The sequence below is a fragment of the Chlorocebus sabaeus genome, chromosome 5, assembly GCF_047675955.1.
Source record: "Chlorocebus sabaeus isolate Y175 chromosome 5, mChlSab1.0.hap1, whole genome shotgun sequence".
In the NCBI taxonomy this organism is placed as follows: domain Eukaryota; kingdom Metazoa; phylum Chordata; class Mammalia; order Primates; family Cercopithecidae; genus Chlorocebus; species Chlorocebus sabaeus.
The window spans coordinates 1,427,937-1,442,281 of NC_132908.1; the positions used below are offsets into that span (position 1 = coordinate 1,427,937).

General features: G+C 51.1%; 1 protein-coding gene and 1 long non-coding RNA gene across 4 annotated transcripts in view; both read right to left on the minus strand.

The window, feature by feature from the left end:
- Positions 1 to 3,772: 3,772 nt before the first annotated feature.
- On the minus strand, positions 3,773 to 11,595 carry LOC119621200 (uncharacterized). Its single transcript, XR_005237770.2, has 3 exons — positions 10,837 to 11,595; positions 5,486 to 9,771; positions 3,773 to 4,497 (listed from the first exon to the last, which is right to left on the minus strand). It is a non-coding gene; the product is annotated as an uncharacterized lncRNA (long non-coding RNA).
- Positions 11,596 to 11,802: 207 nt separating this feature from the next.
- CLCN7 (chloride voltage-gated channel 7) overlaps positions 11,803 to 14,345 on the minus strand; it is a 28,444-nt gene continuing 25,901 nt past the window's right edge. The window contains exons 22-25 of one of the 3 annotated variants that reach the window (XM_007981386.3): positions 14,069 to 14,128; positions 13,805 to 13,981; positions 13,406 to 13,486; positions 11,803 to 13,117 (exon numbers count right to left, since the gene is read on the minus strand). In XM_007981386.3, coding sequence (XP_007979577.1) covers positions 13,031 to 13,117; positions 13,406 to 13,486; positions 13,805 to 13,981; positions 14,069 to 14,128 — 405 coding nt within the window. In that variant the 3' untranslated portion in view covers positions 11,803 to 13,030. Of the gene's footprint in view, positions 13,118 to 13,405; positions 13,487 to 13,804; positions 13,982 to 14,068; positions 14,212 to 14,345 lie in introns of those variants that run through there. The other 2 variants (XM_073015007.1, XM_073015008.1) reach the window with 2 other exon arrangements.

Genomic DNA, 14,345 nt, shown 5'->3' on the forward strand with positions numbered 1-14,345 from the left:
ATCTCTTCGCTCCAGGATCATGGCAACAATATCCCTGGGAGGTGTACACTTTCCGCCATATATGTAGTAATATCCTCCCCTCCACCTTGCAATATTATTAAGGACCATCTCACACGGGGGTGTACAACCCTTGCAGTATTGGGAATATTATTATCCTCTTTCCCCCCTGCATATTTGGAAAAATATCAGAGTGAGTGTACACCTCCTGCGATATGGGGATTAATATCCTCTTCTCCCTTTCTGGATATTAGAAACAATATCACACGGGGATTTACACGTTCTTCGATATCTGGAGCAATGTCATCCTCTCCTGTTTTGAATGGCAAGAACAATAGCTCAGGGGATGTACACCCCCTGCCATATTGGGAGTAATATTACACTCCCCCCTCCTTGATATTAGGAACAAAATCCCAGCGTGGGTGTACACCTCCTACTATATAGAAAGTCATACTCTTCTCTCCTTTCCTGGATTTTAGGAACAATATCACAGGGTGGGTGTACACAGCCTGCGATATTGAATGTAATATCATCCTCTCCCCCACCGGATATTAGGAACAATATCACAGAAGGGTTGTTCACTCTCTGCGATATTGGGAGTAATATCACTTTCGCCTTGCCTGAATATTAGGAGCAATATCCCCGAGTGGATGTACACCCACTGTTAAATTGGGAGTAATGTCATACTCCACCCCCTGGATATTAGGAGCAGTATCACAAAGTGGGTGTACACCCACGGTGAGACTGGGGGTAATATCATGCTCTCCCTCCCTGGATGTTAGGAACAATATCACAGGTGGGTGTACACCCCCTGCACTACAAAGAATAATAATATCTTCCTTTAGCTCTTGAGAACAATATCACATGGTGGGGGGGGTACACCCCTGCACTGTTGGGAGTAATATCATTCTCTCTTATTCTGGATTGTAGGAAAAATATCACAGGCGGTGTGTACAACCCCTGTGATATTGAGAGTAATATCATCCTCTCCCAATGTGGGTATTAGGAACCACATCACAGGGGGCGTGTACACTTCTTCGATATTGATAGCAATATCATCCTCTCCTCCCTGGATATAAAAAACTACATGACATGAGGGGTGGTCACCACCCGCGATAAGGGGAGTAATATCCCTCCCTGGATATTGGGATCCATGGTGGACACACAGCATGCTTACGATTTTGTGAATAATATCATCTCCCCTCTAGAGATTTCGAACAATATCAAAGACTGGTGAACACCCTCTGCAATACAGGGAGGAATATCACCCTCTCCCTGGCCCTGGATGTTAGGAACAATATCAAAGGAGTGTTTATGACCCCTGCGATATTGGGAGTAATATCATCCTTTCCCACGTGGAAATTAGAAACAGTATCACCGGGGGCGTGTACACCCCCTGCGATCTTGAAAGTAATATCATCCTCTTCACTCCTGGATCATGGGAACTCTATCGCTGGGGGGTGTACACTTTCTGCGATATTGGGAGTAATATCATCTTCTCTGGCTTGGAATATTAAGGACAATATCACGGAGGTGGGGTGGTGTTCGCCTTCTGCAATATTGGGAATAATACTATCCTCTCTCCCCCTGCATATTAGGAAGGCTCTCACTGAGTGGGTGTTCACCTCCTGCGATATGGGGAGTAATATCATCTTCTCCCCTTCTGGATATCAGGAACAGTATCACACAGGCGTGTACACTTTCTGCAATATTTCAAGTAATATCAACCTCTCGGCCTTTGAATATTAAGATCAATATCACAGGGTGGAAGTACACCCCCTGGCGTATTGGGAGTAATATCAGCCTCTCCCCTCCACAGATATTAGGAACAATATCCCAGGGTGGGTGTGCACCTCCTGCTCCATGATGGGAGAGGATGATAATTACCCTCAATATCGCGAGAAGTGTACAGCCGCCTGTCATATAGTTCGTAATACCTAGGTGGGGAGAGGATGATATTACTGCTCATATCGCACGAGTTGTAAAACCCCTTCGATATTTTGTCTACAATCCCAAGGGGAGAGGATGATACTACTCCCAATATCGAACAAGGTGTACACACCCCTGTGACATTATTCCCAACATCCACGTTGGGAGATGATGACATTACGCCCAACATCGCAGGGGATGTACACTCACCCTGGATTATTGTTCCTTATGTCGAGAGCAGGAGAGGATGATATTACTCCCAATATTGCAGGGGCTGTACAGTCCTCCTGTGATATCGTTCTGAGTATCCTAGAGAAGGGAGGATGATACTACACCCAATATCGCAGCGGGTGTACACCCACCCAGTGATACTGTTCTGAAGGTACTCCACCTCCCCCCACCAGGGATATTGTTCCTCATGTCCAGGGCAAAAGAGGATAACATTATGTCCAATATCGCAGGGGGTGTACACACCCTCTTTGATGTTGTTCCTAGTATCCAAAGGTAGAGACGATGACATTACTGGCCATATCGCAGGGGGTGTACACCCTGCTGTGATATTCTTTTTGATATTCGGCAGGGGGAGAGGATAACATTGATCCCAATATCGCAGAAGGTGTACAGACCCCTGTGATATAGTTCCTAAGGTACAGAGAAAAGAGAATAATATTACGCTCGATATCGCAGGGGGTGTAACCCCCCCGCCCCCCATATATTGTTCCTAATAGGCAGCGGGGTAGAGGCTGATGTTACTCCCAATATCACAGAAGGTGCACACACCTGTGATATAGTTCCGAATATCCAGCGGGAAAGAGGCTGATATTACTCTGGATCTCACAGTGGGTCACACCCCCAACCCCCCGTAGTATTGTTCCTAATATCCAGGTGCAAAGAGGATGATGATATTGCTGACGATATCGAAGGGGGTGGACAACTCTTCTGTGATGTGGTTCCTGATATCCAGGGGGTGAGTGGATGATATTACTCCCAATAACGGAGGAAGTGTACACCACCCTGTGATTTCGTCCTTAATAACCACATGGGGAGAGGTGATATTACTCCCAATATAGCAAGGGGTGTACACCCCGCGTGTGATATGAATCGTAAAATCGAGAAGAATGTCATTCACTAATGACATTGCTTCCAAAATACACGGGGTGTACACCTGCTCTGTGATATTGTTGCTATCATCTAAAGGAAGAGATGATGATATTACTCCCAATATGGCAGAAGGTGTACACCCCCCATGATAGTGCTCCTCACAACTCGTTGGGGAGAGCATGATAGTACTTGAGATATGACAGTGGCTCTACACCCCATCTGTGATATAGCTCCTAATTTCCAGTAGCTAACGTAGGATGTGCCTCCCAACAGAGTAGCGGGTGGACACTTGCCCTGTGACATTTCCCCGAATATTCAGGGAAACCAAGGATGACACTACCCCAAATCTCGCAAATCTCTCAAAAAGTGTACATCCATGGTGTGATATGGTCCCTAATATGAGAAGGTGCAGAGGATGCTATTAGTTTTCATATCACAGGCTGTGTACACACACCCTGTGAAATTGTCACTGATAACAGAAAAAAAGAGAATGGTAATAATGGACACAGAATGCAGGGGGGTGAGGAACCCCCAGTGAGGTGGAGAGTAAGAGCCACCCCCTCCCCCCCTCAGCTCTTATGATCCACCTTGCAGGGGGGTGAGGCACCCCCGGCGATATGGGGAGTAAGAGCCACCCCCTCTCCCCCACTGGCTCTTTGGGTTGAATCTGGAGTCTACAGTTTCCCAGATTTAACACGATTGTCTAACAACAAATACTCTAGATGAAGTTAATAGACAAATAGCACACTCTGTAAAGGTATTTACCACATCTAAATGCCACAGAGCATCATTATTAGGTATACACGTGGAATTCCTACAAGCCAATACAAATAAGACTGAAAAAAGTGGGAAAATATTAATAGGCAATTCATAGAAGAGGACGCTTGAATTCCTGGATAGGACGTAAAGAGATATTGAAGGTGGCCAGCCACAGTGGCTCACGACTACAATCTTGGTGCTTTGGGAGACCAAGGAGGAGGATTGTTTGAGGTGGAGAATTCAAACCCAGCCTGGGCAACTTAGCAAGACCAGAGTTCATAGTTCTGCAGGCTGAACAAGAAGCATAGCGCCAGCATCTGCTCCTGGTGAGGCCTCAGGAAGCTTACAATCGTCATGGAAGGCGAAGGGGGAGCTGGCATATCCCATGGTGAGACAGGGAACAAGAGAGGGGAGGAAGTCCCAGGCTTTTTTAAACAAGCAGATCTCCTGTGAACTCATACGGCAAGACGTCAATCATGACAGTGAGAACGGCATAAAGTTGTTCAGGAGGGATCAGTCCCCAAGAAGCAAAATGTTTTCCACCAAGTCCAGCCTCCAACAGTGGGGATTACATTGCAACCTGAGATTTGGAGGGGACAAATATCCCGATGTATCAGCTGTGTTCCCAGTTCTAGGTTTATATTTCAGAGTACGTTCTTCATCACATTTGGTGGTGGTGGTGCAGGGAGAAGTAGGCAGCAACCCAGATACCTATCACGAGGTCAATGGAAAAGACAAAAGTAGTATATTCACATCACGGAGGGCTGGGACAGTGGCTCACGCCTTTAATCTCAGCACTTTGGGAAGCTGAGGTGGGAGGATCACTGCAGGCCAGGAGTTCAAGACCAGCCTGGGCAACAAAATGAAACCTTGTTTCTACCAAGTGAGACTCTGTCTTAAAAACAACAAAAAAAAATGTAATCCCAGCACTTTGGGAGGCCGAGACGGGCAGATCACGAAGTCAGGAGATCGAGACTATCCTGGCTAACACGGTGAAACCTCATCTCTACTAAAAATACAAAAAACTAGCTGGGCAAGGTGGTGGGCACCTGTAGTCCCAGCTACTCGGGAGGCTGAGGCAGGAGAACGGCGTGAACCTGGGAGGTGGAGCTTGCAGTGAGCTGAGATCTGGCCACTGCACTCCAGCCTGGGCAACAGAGCAAGACTCCATCTCAAAAAAAAAATAAATAAAATAAAATAAAAATACAAAAAACAAAGATTCAAAGCTAAACTTGTTTATGTATTTATTTATAGGGGGAGACAGAGTTTCACTGTCACCCAGGCTGGAGTGCAGTAGCACGATCTCTCGGCTGACTGCGGCTTCTGCCTCCGGGTTCAAGCAAGTCTCGTGCCTCAGACTGCCAAGTAGCTGGAACTACAGGCACACGCCACCATGCCTGGCTAATTTTTTGTATTTTTAGTAGAAACAGAATTTCACCATGGTGGTCATGCTGGTCTCGAACTCCTGACCTCAGGTGGTCCACCCGCCTTGGCCTCCCAAAGTACTGGGATTACAGGCATGAGCCACCGCACCCAGCCAGCTTTCAAGATTTATTTTCTTTATCTTTGGTTTCCAACTGTTGGACTATCATGTGGCTAGGTATGACTGTCTTTATTTTTGCCTTTTAATATTTTTTACCATTTATGAAATTTGTTGAACTTCTTACATCTATTCTTTTATCAGAATATATTTTGTTACCTTGATTTCCTCAGATTTGGCCTGTCAGAGGCTCTGCAAGCTGGCTCCTGTGTCCGTGTAACGTCGTCTGTTCTTATCAAATATGGAGAACTTTTGACCTTTTTTTTTTGGAGATGGACTCTTGCTCTGTTGCCCTGGCTGGAGTGGTGCAATGGCATGATCTCGGTTCACTGCAACTTCTGCCTCCTGGGTTCAAGCGATTCTCCTGCCTCAGTCTCCTGAATAGCTGGAATCACAGGCAACTGCCACCACACCTGGCTAATTTTTGTATTTTTAGTAGAGATGGGGTTTCACCATTTTGTCCAGGCTGGTCTCGAACTCCTGACCTCAGGTGATCTGCCTGCCTCAGCCTCCCAAAGTGTTGGGGTTACAAGCGTAAGCCACCACGCCCAGCTACATTTATTTCTTCAAATAGTTTTTTTTCTGATCCAATTGCACCCTCTTTTCTTTCTGGGACTCCAGTTACATATATATTAGGTCATTTGATATTGCTCTAAAAGTCCCTGAGGCCATTTTTCTTGTTTTTAAATTCATATAAATTTAAGGGGTGTCTGTTCATTTTTCTATAATTTTTCAACATTCTGTTCTTCAGAATGAAAACTTTCTATTGGCCTATTAAGCCATATATAATCTGCTATAAATTCCATCCAGTGAATTTTTTTATTTCAGCTATTGTAATTTTCAGTTCTAGAACTTCCATTTGGTTATTTTTTATTTATTTATTTATTTATTTATTTATTTATTTATTTATTTATTTATTTTTGAGACGGAGTCTCGCTCTGTCACCCAGGCTGGAGTGCAGTGGCCGGATCTCAACTCACTGCAAGCTCCGCCTCCCGGGTTTGCGCCATTCTCCTGCCTCAGCCTCCCAAGTAGCTGGGACTACAGGCACCCGCCACCTCGCCCGGCTAGTTTTTTGTATTTTTTAGTAGAGACGGGGTTTCACTGTGTTAGCCAGGATGGTCTTGATCTCCTGACCTCGTGATCCGCCCGTCTCGGCCTCCCAAAGTGCTGGGATTACAGGCTTGAGCCACCGCGCCCGGCCTTGGTTATTTTTTATGGTTTCTATTTCTGTTAACTAATTAAGATTATACTTTTCTTTCTTTCCCTGAATATATTTTCCTTTAATTTTTGCACTTATTTATGATAGCTCCTTTAAACTCTTTTTCTATTTTTTTTTTTTTCCGAGACGGAGTCTCGCCCTGTTGCCTAGGCTGGAGTGCAATGGTACGATCTCGGCTCACTGCAACCTCTGCCTCGCAGGTTCAAGTGATTCTCCTGCCTCAGCCTCCCGAGTAGCTGGGAACACAGGCACACACCACCATGCCCAGCTAATTTTTTTTTTTTTTTTGTATCTTTTGTAGAGACAAGGTTTCACCATGTTGGTCAGGCTGGTCTTGAACTCCTGACCTCATGATCCACCCGCCTGGGCCTCCCAAATTGCTGGAATTACAGGTGTGAGGCACTGCGCCTGGCTTTATATATGTGTGTGTGTGTGTGTTTGTGTGCATGTGTGTGTGTGAGAGAGAGTGTCTTGCTCTGTCACCCAGGCTGGAGTGCAACGGCACCGTCTCAGCTCACTGCAACCTCTGCCTCCCGGGTTCAAGCCATTCTCCTGCCTCAGCCTCCTGAGTAGCTGGGACTACAGGTGTGTGCCATCACACCTGGCTAATTTTTGTATTTTTAGTAGAGACACGGTTTCACAATGTTGGCCAGGCTGGTCTCGAACTCCTGATTCTCCTAATTCCTGTCCTCAGGTGATCCGCCCACGTTGGCCTCCCAAAGCACTGGGATTACAGGCGTGAGCTACTGCTCCTGGCCTAAACTCTTTTTCTGATAAGTTTAACATCTAGGCCATCTTGGGTTTAATTTGTATAGACTACTTTTCCCCCCACCTTGACTATGGATTTTATTTTCCTCATTCTTTGTATACAGTCTAGGAAATTGAAATACTGGGCCAGATGCAATGGCTCACGCCTGTAATCACAGCACTTTGGGAGGCCGAGGTGTGCAGATCACCTGAGATTGGGAGTTCGAGACCAGCCTGATCAACATGGAGAAACCCTGTCTCTACTAAAAACACAAAATTAGCCGGGCATGGTGGCGCATGCCTGTCATCCCAGCTACTTGGGAGATTGAGGCAGGAAAATCGTTTGAACCTGGGAGGCAGAGGTTGCAGTGAGCCGAGATCACGCCACTCCACTCCAGCCTGGGCAACAAGAGTGAAACTCCGTCTCAAATAAATAAATAAATGTAATACTGGACATTGCGAATAATACGTTGTAGGAGTCTGGATTTTATCTTCCTCTGAAAAATATTGATTCCTGTCTTAGTGGGCAGTTCAAATACTTGATACAAACGATCATCTTGGCAGGATGTGGTGGCTCACGCCTGTAATCCCAGCACTTTGGGAGGCCACGGCAGGCAGATCATCTGGGGTCAGGAGTTCAAGACCAGCCTAGACAACATGGCACAACCCTGTCTCTACTAAAATTGCAAAACTTAGCGGGGCATTGTGGCACACTCCTATAATCCCAGCTACTTGGGAGGCTGAGGCAGGAGAATCACTTGAACCTGGGAGGTGGAGGTTGCAGTGAGCCGAGATCACGCCACTGCACTCCAGCTTGGACGACACAGTGGAAAAAAAAGAAAAGGAAGCATACCCTTAGGACGAGGTGGGGTGGCTCATGCCTGTTATCCCAGCACTTTGGGAGACCAAGGCAGGTGGATTGTTTGAGGTCAAGTGTTTGAGCCCAGCCTGGCCAACATGATGAAACCCTGTCTGTACTAAAAATACAAAAATCAGCCAGGTGTGGTGACACACGCCTATAATCCTAGCTACTCGCAAGGCTGAGGCAGAAGAATCACTTGAACCTGGAAGGCGAAGGTTGCAGTGAGCCGAGATTGTACCACTGCACTCCAGCTTGGGCAACAGAGTAAGACTCTGTCTCAAAAAAAAAAAAAAAAGAAAAGAAAAGCAGACCCTTAGGAGGAAGGGCCTCAGTAGACCTCCTTCCACCAATGCTCGGTGGACCCCTTCCATTTATATATTAACATTGGAAGCACTGGAATGTTCCAAAAAAACAAAAAATGATAAGCTATGGTAAACCAGCTGGCAAGCTAAGCTGTGAAAGCAACAGAGCCTCTGTGACAGCATTTCAGAAGACCCTTGATACTTGTAACAACAGGGTAGACTGCACTAAAAATCAGGCCTAGGTTCTAAGAGTAAGGGCAGCATTGTTTCAAAACCTCAACAAAACTCTGAAGTCAAAGTCAGGCCCTGATGGAAAGTGGGACACTAATACCTAGGATAAAGATATTTGGGTGGATACACATGAGAATTTTGAATCCTGGATTCTCCTAATTCCCCAGGCTATCAGAAACAGTCTGTTCTTTAGCTGGAAGAGAGACACTTCAGCTGGCTTGGACACCCTGCAAGAAGACCTAACCTGAGGCAGATGCCTCACAAATGACTCTCGTCCTTAAGATCTATCTGTGCCATCCTTCACTGCCTCCAGGCTCACACTGATGTCACAAGGGCAAAACCAGCCTGGCCAACTTGGTGAAACCCATCTCTACTAAAAAAGTACAAAACTAGCGGGGCATGGTGGCTCACGCCTGTAGTCCCAGCTACTCAGGAGGCCTGAGGCAGTAGGATCGCTTGAACCCGGGAGGCAGAGGTTGCACTGAGCCGAGATCGCCCCACTGCACTCCAGCCTGGGTGACAGAGCAAGACACTGTCTCAAAACAAAAGCAAATAAAAAAAATTGGCCAGGTGCAGTGGTTCACACCTGTAATCCCAGCACTCTGGGAGGCCGAGGCGGGCAGATCACAAAGTCAGGAGATGGAGACCATCCTGGCCAACATAGTGAAACCCTGTCTCTAGTAAAAATACAAAAATTAGCCAGGTATGGTGGCAGGCGCCTGTAGTCCCAGCTACTTGGGAGGCTGAGGCAGGAGAATCATTTGAACCCAGGAGGTGGAGGTTGTGGTGAGCCAAGATCGCGCCACTGCACTCCAGGTTGGGCAACAGAGCAAGGCTCCGTCTCAAAAACAACAACAACAAAAAAAAAACAGTCAGGACCCTGAAAGAAAAGATTAGAAGATGGGGACGAGAGGTCTGGGTAAGAAGGAAATGGAGTAAGTGGATAGATTAAAAGAAGTAGGCACAGGTTGAGTGTGGTGGCTCATGCCTGTTATCCCAGCATTTGGAGAGGCCAAGGCAGGAAAATCACTTGAGGCCAGGAGTTCAAGACCAGCTTCGGCAGCACAGCAAAACCCCGTCTCTAAAAAAAGTTAAAATTAAAAAAAAAAAAGATTAAATTAATTCCCAGGAGGTGGAGCCAAGATCATACCATTGCACTCCAGCCTGGAAGACAGAGCGAGACTCCATTAAAAAAAAAAAATTAAATTAAATTAAATCCAAAAAAATTTTTTTTCTGATGAAATAGGCATAAAATGTGTAGACCTTTGTGTCTCATAATAATGTCAACCAGAGGCACTCAGAATCCAGGTGAACAGGTTAACTTCTCCTATGGATGTCAGCCAGACTCTCTCCTTGGCCATCTCAGTGCTTAAAACAATGGGTCTGTTAATGGAGAGGCTGTGATAGCATGGGCCCAATATTATGGGTTCCTCCCAACCAAAGGCTGATATGGCTGTTGCCACTGATGAATGGCCAAACTGCCAACAGAAGATATTGACGCTGAATTCTCGGTATTACTCTACTTCTGGAGGGGACTAGCCAACCAGTGGTGGAAGATTGAGTATATCAGATCTCTTCCTTCCTGGAGTAGGCGGCAATTCATTTTTTTTTTTTTTTTATTGAGACGGAGTCTCACTCTGTCACCCAGGCTGGAGTGCAGTGCCACAATCTCAGCTCACTGCAAGCTCCGCCTCCCGGGTTCACGCCATTCTCCTGCCTCAGGCTCCCAAGTAGCTGGGACTACAGGCGCCCGCCACCTCGCGCGGCTAATTTTTTGTGTATTTAGTAGAGACGGGGTTTCACCGTGTTAGCCAGGATGGCAGCAATCCATTCTAACTACTACCAACAACTGTTCTGGAAACAGAGTCATTTCTACCCACAGTGCCTCTGCCGGCACAACTACCTCAGTGCTTACAGGATTCTTAGGTACCAGCCTGAGCGAAGTAGTGAGACCCCATCTCTACACAAATGTTAAAAATTAGCAAAGTTAGGCCAGGTGCAGTGGCTCATGCCTGTGATCCCAGCACTTTGGGAGGCCAAGGTGGATCACTTGAGGTCAGGAGATCGAGACCAGCCTGGTCAACATGGTGAAACCCCATCTCTACTAAAAATACAAAAACAATCAGCCGGGCGTGGTGGCAGGCACCTGTAGTCCCAAGTACTCTGGAGGCTGAGGCAGGAGAATCTCTTGAATCCAGGAGGCAGAGGTTGCAGTGAGTCGAGATCGCGCCACTGTACTCCAGCCTGGGTGACAGAGCAAGACTCCTCTGTGGACACAGAGAGGCAGGTGTGGGGCAGCAGGGCTGTTCCGGAACCTTCCTTCTCTCCCCAGAACCTCATGGCTTCACAACCCAGCTGCCAGTGGAACTCCAGCCCTCAGCTCTCCCACTCCCGCAGGCCCCCAGCTGCCTGCTTCTGGAAGTATCTGAGGGGCCCCACTCCCAAGGGGGCGCAGACACGTGTCCTCTGACAAAGGGGACTTCCTTCAGCTGCTGGAGGAGGGGGCAGGAGGGAGGGACGCCGGGAGCAGGGAGGTCGAGAGCCTCAGGACACCCCAGATACAGCCAGGCCCGCGCCCGAGCAGAGTCCGAGGCCTGGGCAGCGCCATGGGAGTAGGGGCACAGGCGGGCTCCATGGTAACTCCAGCCTTGCTCAGCAGCCCCATTAAAAAGCAAAAAGAGGCCTCGTGAATCCTGACTCTGACTGCTCTATTCAACCAGATACATCCAAAACACAATCGCTTCCAGGTCCTCAGTACAGAACCACCGTGAGGGAAAACCCCACCCAGGTTTCCGGCGCCCAGACTCCGAAACTCTGAGGTCCAGGAATTTTCTTCTGGCGTCAGTGCAGTGCAGGCACCCCAGCCCCATCCCCTCCACCCGGAGTGCCTCTGCCTTGTCCCCCAGACCCACCTGCCAGGACCCAGAGGCCCCCAGGAGGGAGGCGAGGGGCGGGGGTGAGGAAGAGGATGTGGCTGGTGCCCCAGGTGGCCACAGCTGCTGTCCTTCACGCCTCTATCACTCCACATGGCGCACTAACCCCAGGGCCCTGCAAGTCCCAGGCTGTTGGATGTGGTCCGGGCGGGGTGGGAGGGAAGACACTGGCAAAGGCGGGCTGAGAGGATTTCTTTATTCCGCGCATTCAGACCCGACACACTCAGACGCCTTGGTGCCCCGTGAGGGCTAAGCAGGGGGTGTGGTGTCAGCTCCTGGGGAGGCCCCACTCCCTGGGGAGGAAATACACAGCAGGGAGCCACCCCCAGCCCCCCATAGAGGGACCCATGTTGCTCTAAGAGAGACACTGAAGTTGCCTCTAACGCCCTGTGAGAGGGGGCCCAGCCAGGTTGGCTGGAGGAGCCTCTGAGGGGCCCTCAGGTGGGCAGGTGGGGGGCTTCTTGGCTCTGGTGCCCACCAGCCCTTCTAGCCCCGTGCTGGGCCAGGTGTCCTCTGAGGCCCCTGCTGCACTTGCACTTGGTGGCCGGCAGGGGTGGGGCAGGGAGGCCACCCCCAAGGCCGGGGCCCCACGTGCTAGGGGAAGCCTGCCTTCCCAGCCAGTGTCCACAGGGCAGCAACTCCACTGCTCTGAGGCTCAGGAACCAAAGCAGGGCTGGGCGTGGGGCTCAGGGCCTTGGTGGTTTTTCTCAGCTCTCGACACCACAGCATGGGGCCCGTCACTCCAGTCCTCTGGGCCTGTGTACCCAAGCCAGATAGATGCAGGCTGGGGAGGGCACCGGGCTCCTCTGTGGCACCAGCGCGAGATTGTTCTCCGGGGCGGTCCCAGCCTCCAAACCCTGGCGCTACGAGTCCACGACTCAGGCCCAGGGACCACAGGCTGTCTGTTCACAGTTGAAAATGAGGCCAAGCCTGTGGATGAGGGGCCAGGCCAGCTCCCAAGTCTCGAAGACTCCACAGGTGTGGAGGCACAGGGGCCCTTCCAGGGCTGGCAGCCCTTGGGGCAGCAGCAGGGTCGAGGGCTCTGTCTCACGCACACAGGCACAGGCACGCAGGTGGCGGCCCTGCCGCTAGCTCCCAAGAGGCTGACAGCCCAGTAAGGCAGTGACACACACACACAGCTGATCCCTGGAGATAAAGAAACCTAGACGAGGAGAGCAGAGATTGGGCGTGCGCAAGGAGGTGCCAAGGGAGGAGACCACTGCCCACACAGGGTCAGTCCCGTGAGAGGGTCAGTTCTGTGCCCACCGCCTGCCCGCCCAGCTGCAGGATGCTCGCCATTGCCACTGCTGGGGAGCATGGTTTGGCCCGAGAGACCAGTGACTCCGGGAGGAAGTGCGGAGGGGCCAGGATGCCAGCACTGGTGCCCACTATGGGCAGGGCTGGGTCTCACGTCTGGGCCAGCGAGAGCTCCTCCAAGCCTCCCTTCCCCAGGCGGTACCTGGCGAGGTCCTTCCTGGTCACCAACCCGACAACCTGCAGGACAAGGCCAGGCCACAGTGGCCCACGGGTCAGCTCCCGCCTGCCTGTGGAGCTCCCTGCCTTGTGTGTGGCTGGGGCAGCACAGGCTGGGGGCCTTGGGGGCTTCAGCACAGCCCCCGAGCTGAGTGCAGGGCTGGGGAGGGATGTGGCCATGGGGCATGGGCCAACTCGGTGCTGGGTCCTGTGCCTCAGTGTCCCCTGCCGGGAACTGAGAGTAAGCGTGGGCAGGAGAAAGAGGGGAACCCTGCACGGCACGCCTGCACCCCCACCGCCCCCGCTCACCTGATTTCGGTTGTCCACCACCACCAGGTGCCGCAGGCCCAGGGCCCGGAACAGTTTGAACACCCGGGGAAGCGACGCCTCCTGCAGCAGGCGCACAGCCGTCAGTGCCGCACACACGGCAGGGGCAGGCGGGACTTCACCCAAGCTGGCTCCCTGGGCCCCCCACCACGGCGTCCAGGCACGTCCTGAGCCCCCACGCCTATCTGGCCAGCCTGCTCAGCCCGTTGACTTCGGCTCTGCGGCCTGAAGCCTAAAAGTCTGCCAGGCCCCTCCACAGGAGACAAAGTCACCGACTCCTGCCCGCCCCCCCGCCGCCTCCCTGACCGCCCCTCCACGAGGCTCTGGACCCCAACCCCCGCTGTTCGGCCCCAGCCCCCTGCACCCATGCCCTGCACATGCCTGGGGCACCGTGTAGGGGGAGGGGTTCATGAACTCGGAGAGGTCCATGGTGCACTCCCGCTCGTCCTGGGACACGTGGATGGACTGAATGGGCGGGAAGCGCGGGTAGGCGTCGCGGAAGTCCTTCAGCCTCAGGCGCCGCTGCACCAGGCCCATGTTGGACCGCTCCACAAACACCTGCGGGCAGCAGGGCCCTGCATCAGGCGCCCAGCCAGCACCCCCTGGGGCCCCCACCCACCCGGCGGCCCGCAGCCTGGCACGCACCTTGTGCTTTAGGAGGACGATGAGCTGGGAGCGCAGGATCAGGCCCTGGAGCCGGGCAGGCTGCGAGACAGGCCTGCGGTCAGGGTGACGGGCCCGAGGGTGGGGGGCTGTGCTGCCATGCTGTGTCGGGCCCCTCTCTGACCCTGTTCCAGCCAGATGTCCCATCTGGGCATGGGCCCCGTGTCAGTGGCTACCTGCTCACACCAGCCTCGCCATGGCATTCCACATGCACAATGCCACGGGGCCAAGGATCAGTGCCAGGGCGGTGGGGCCTGAC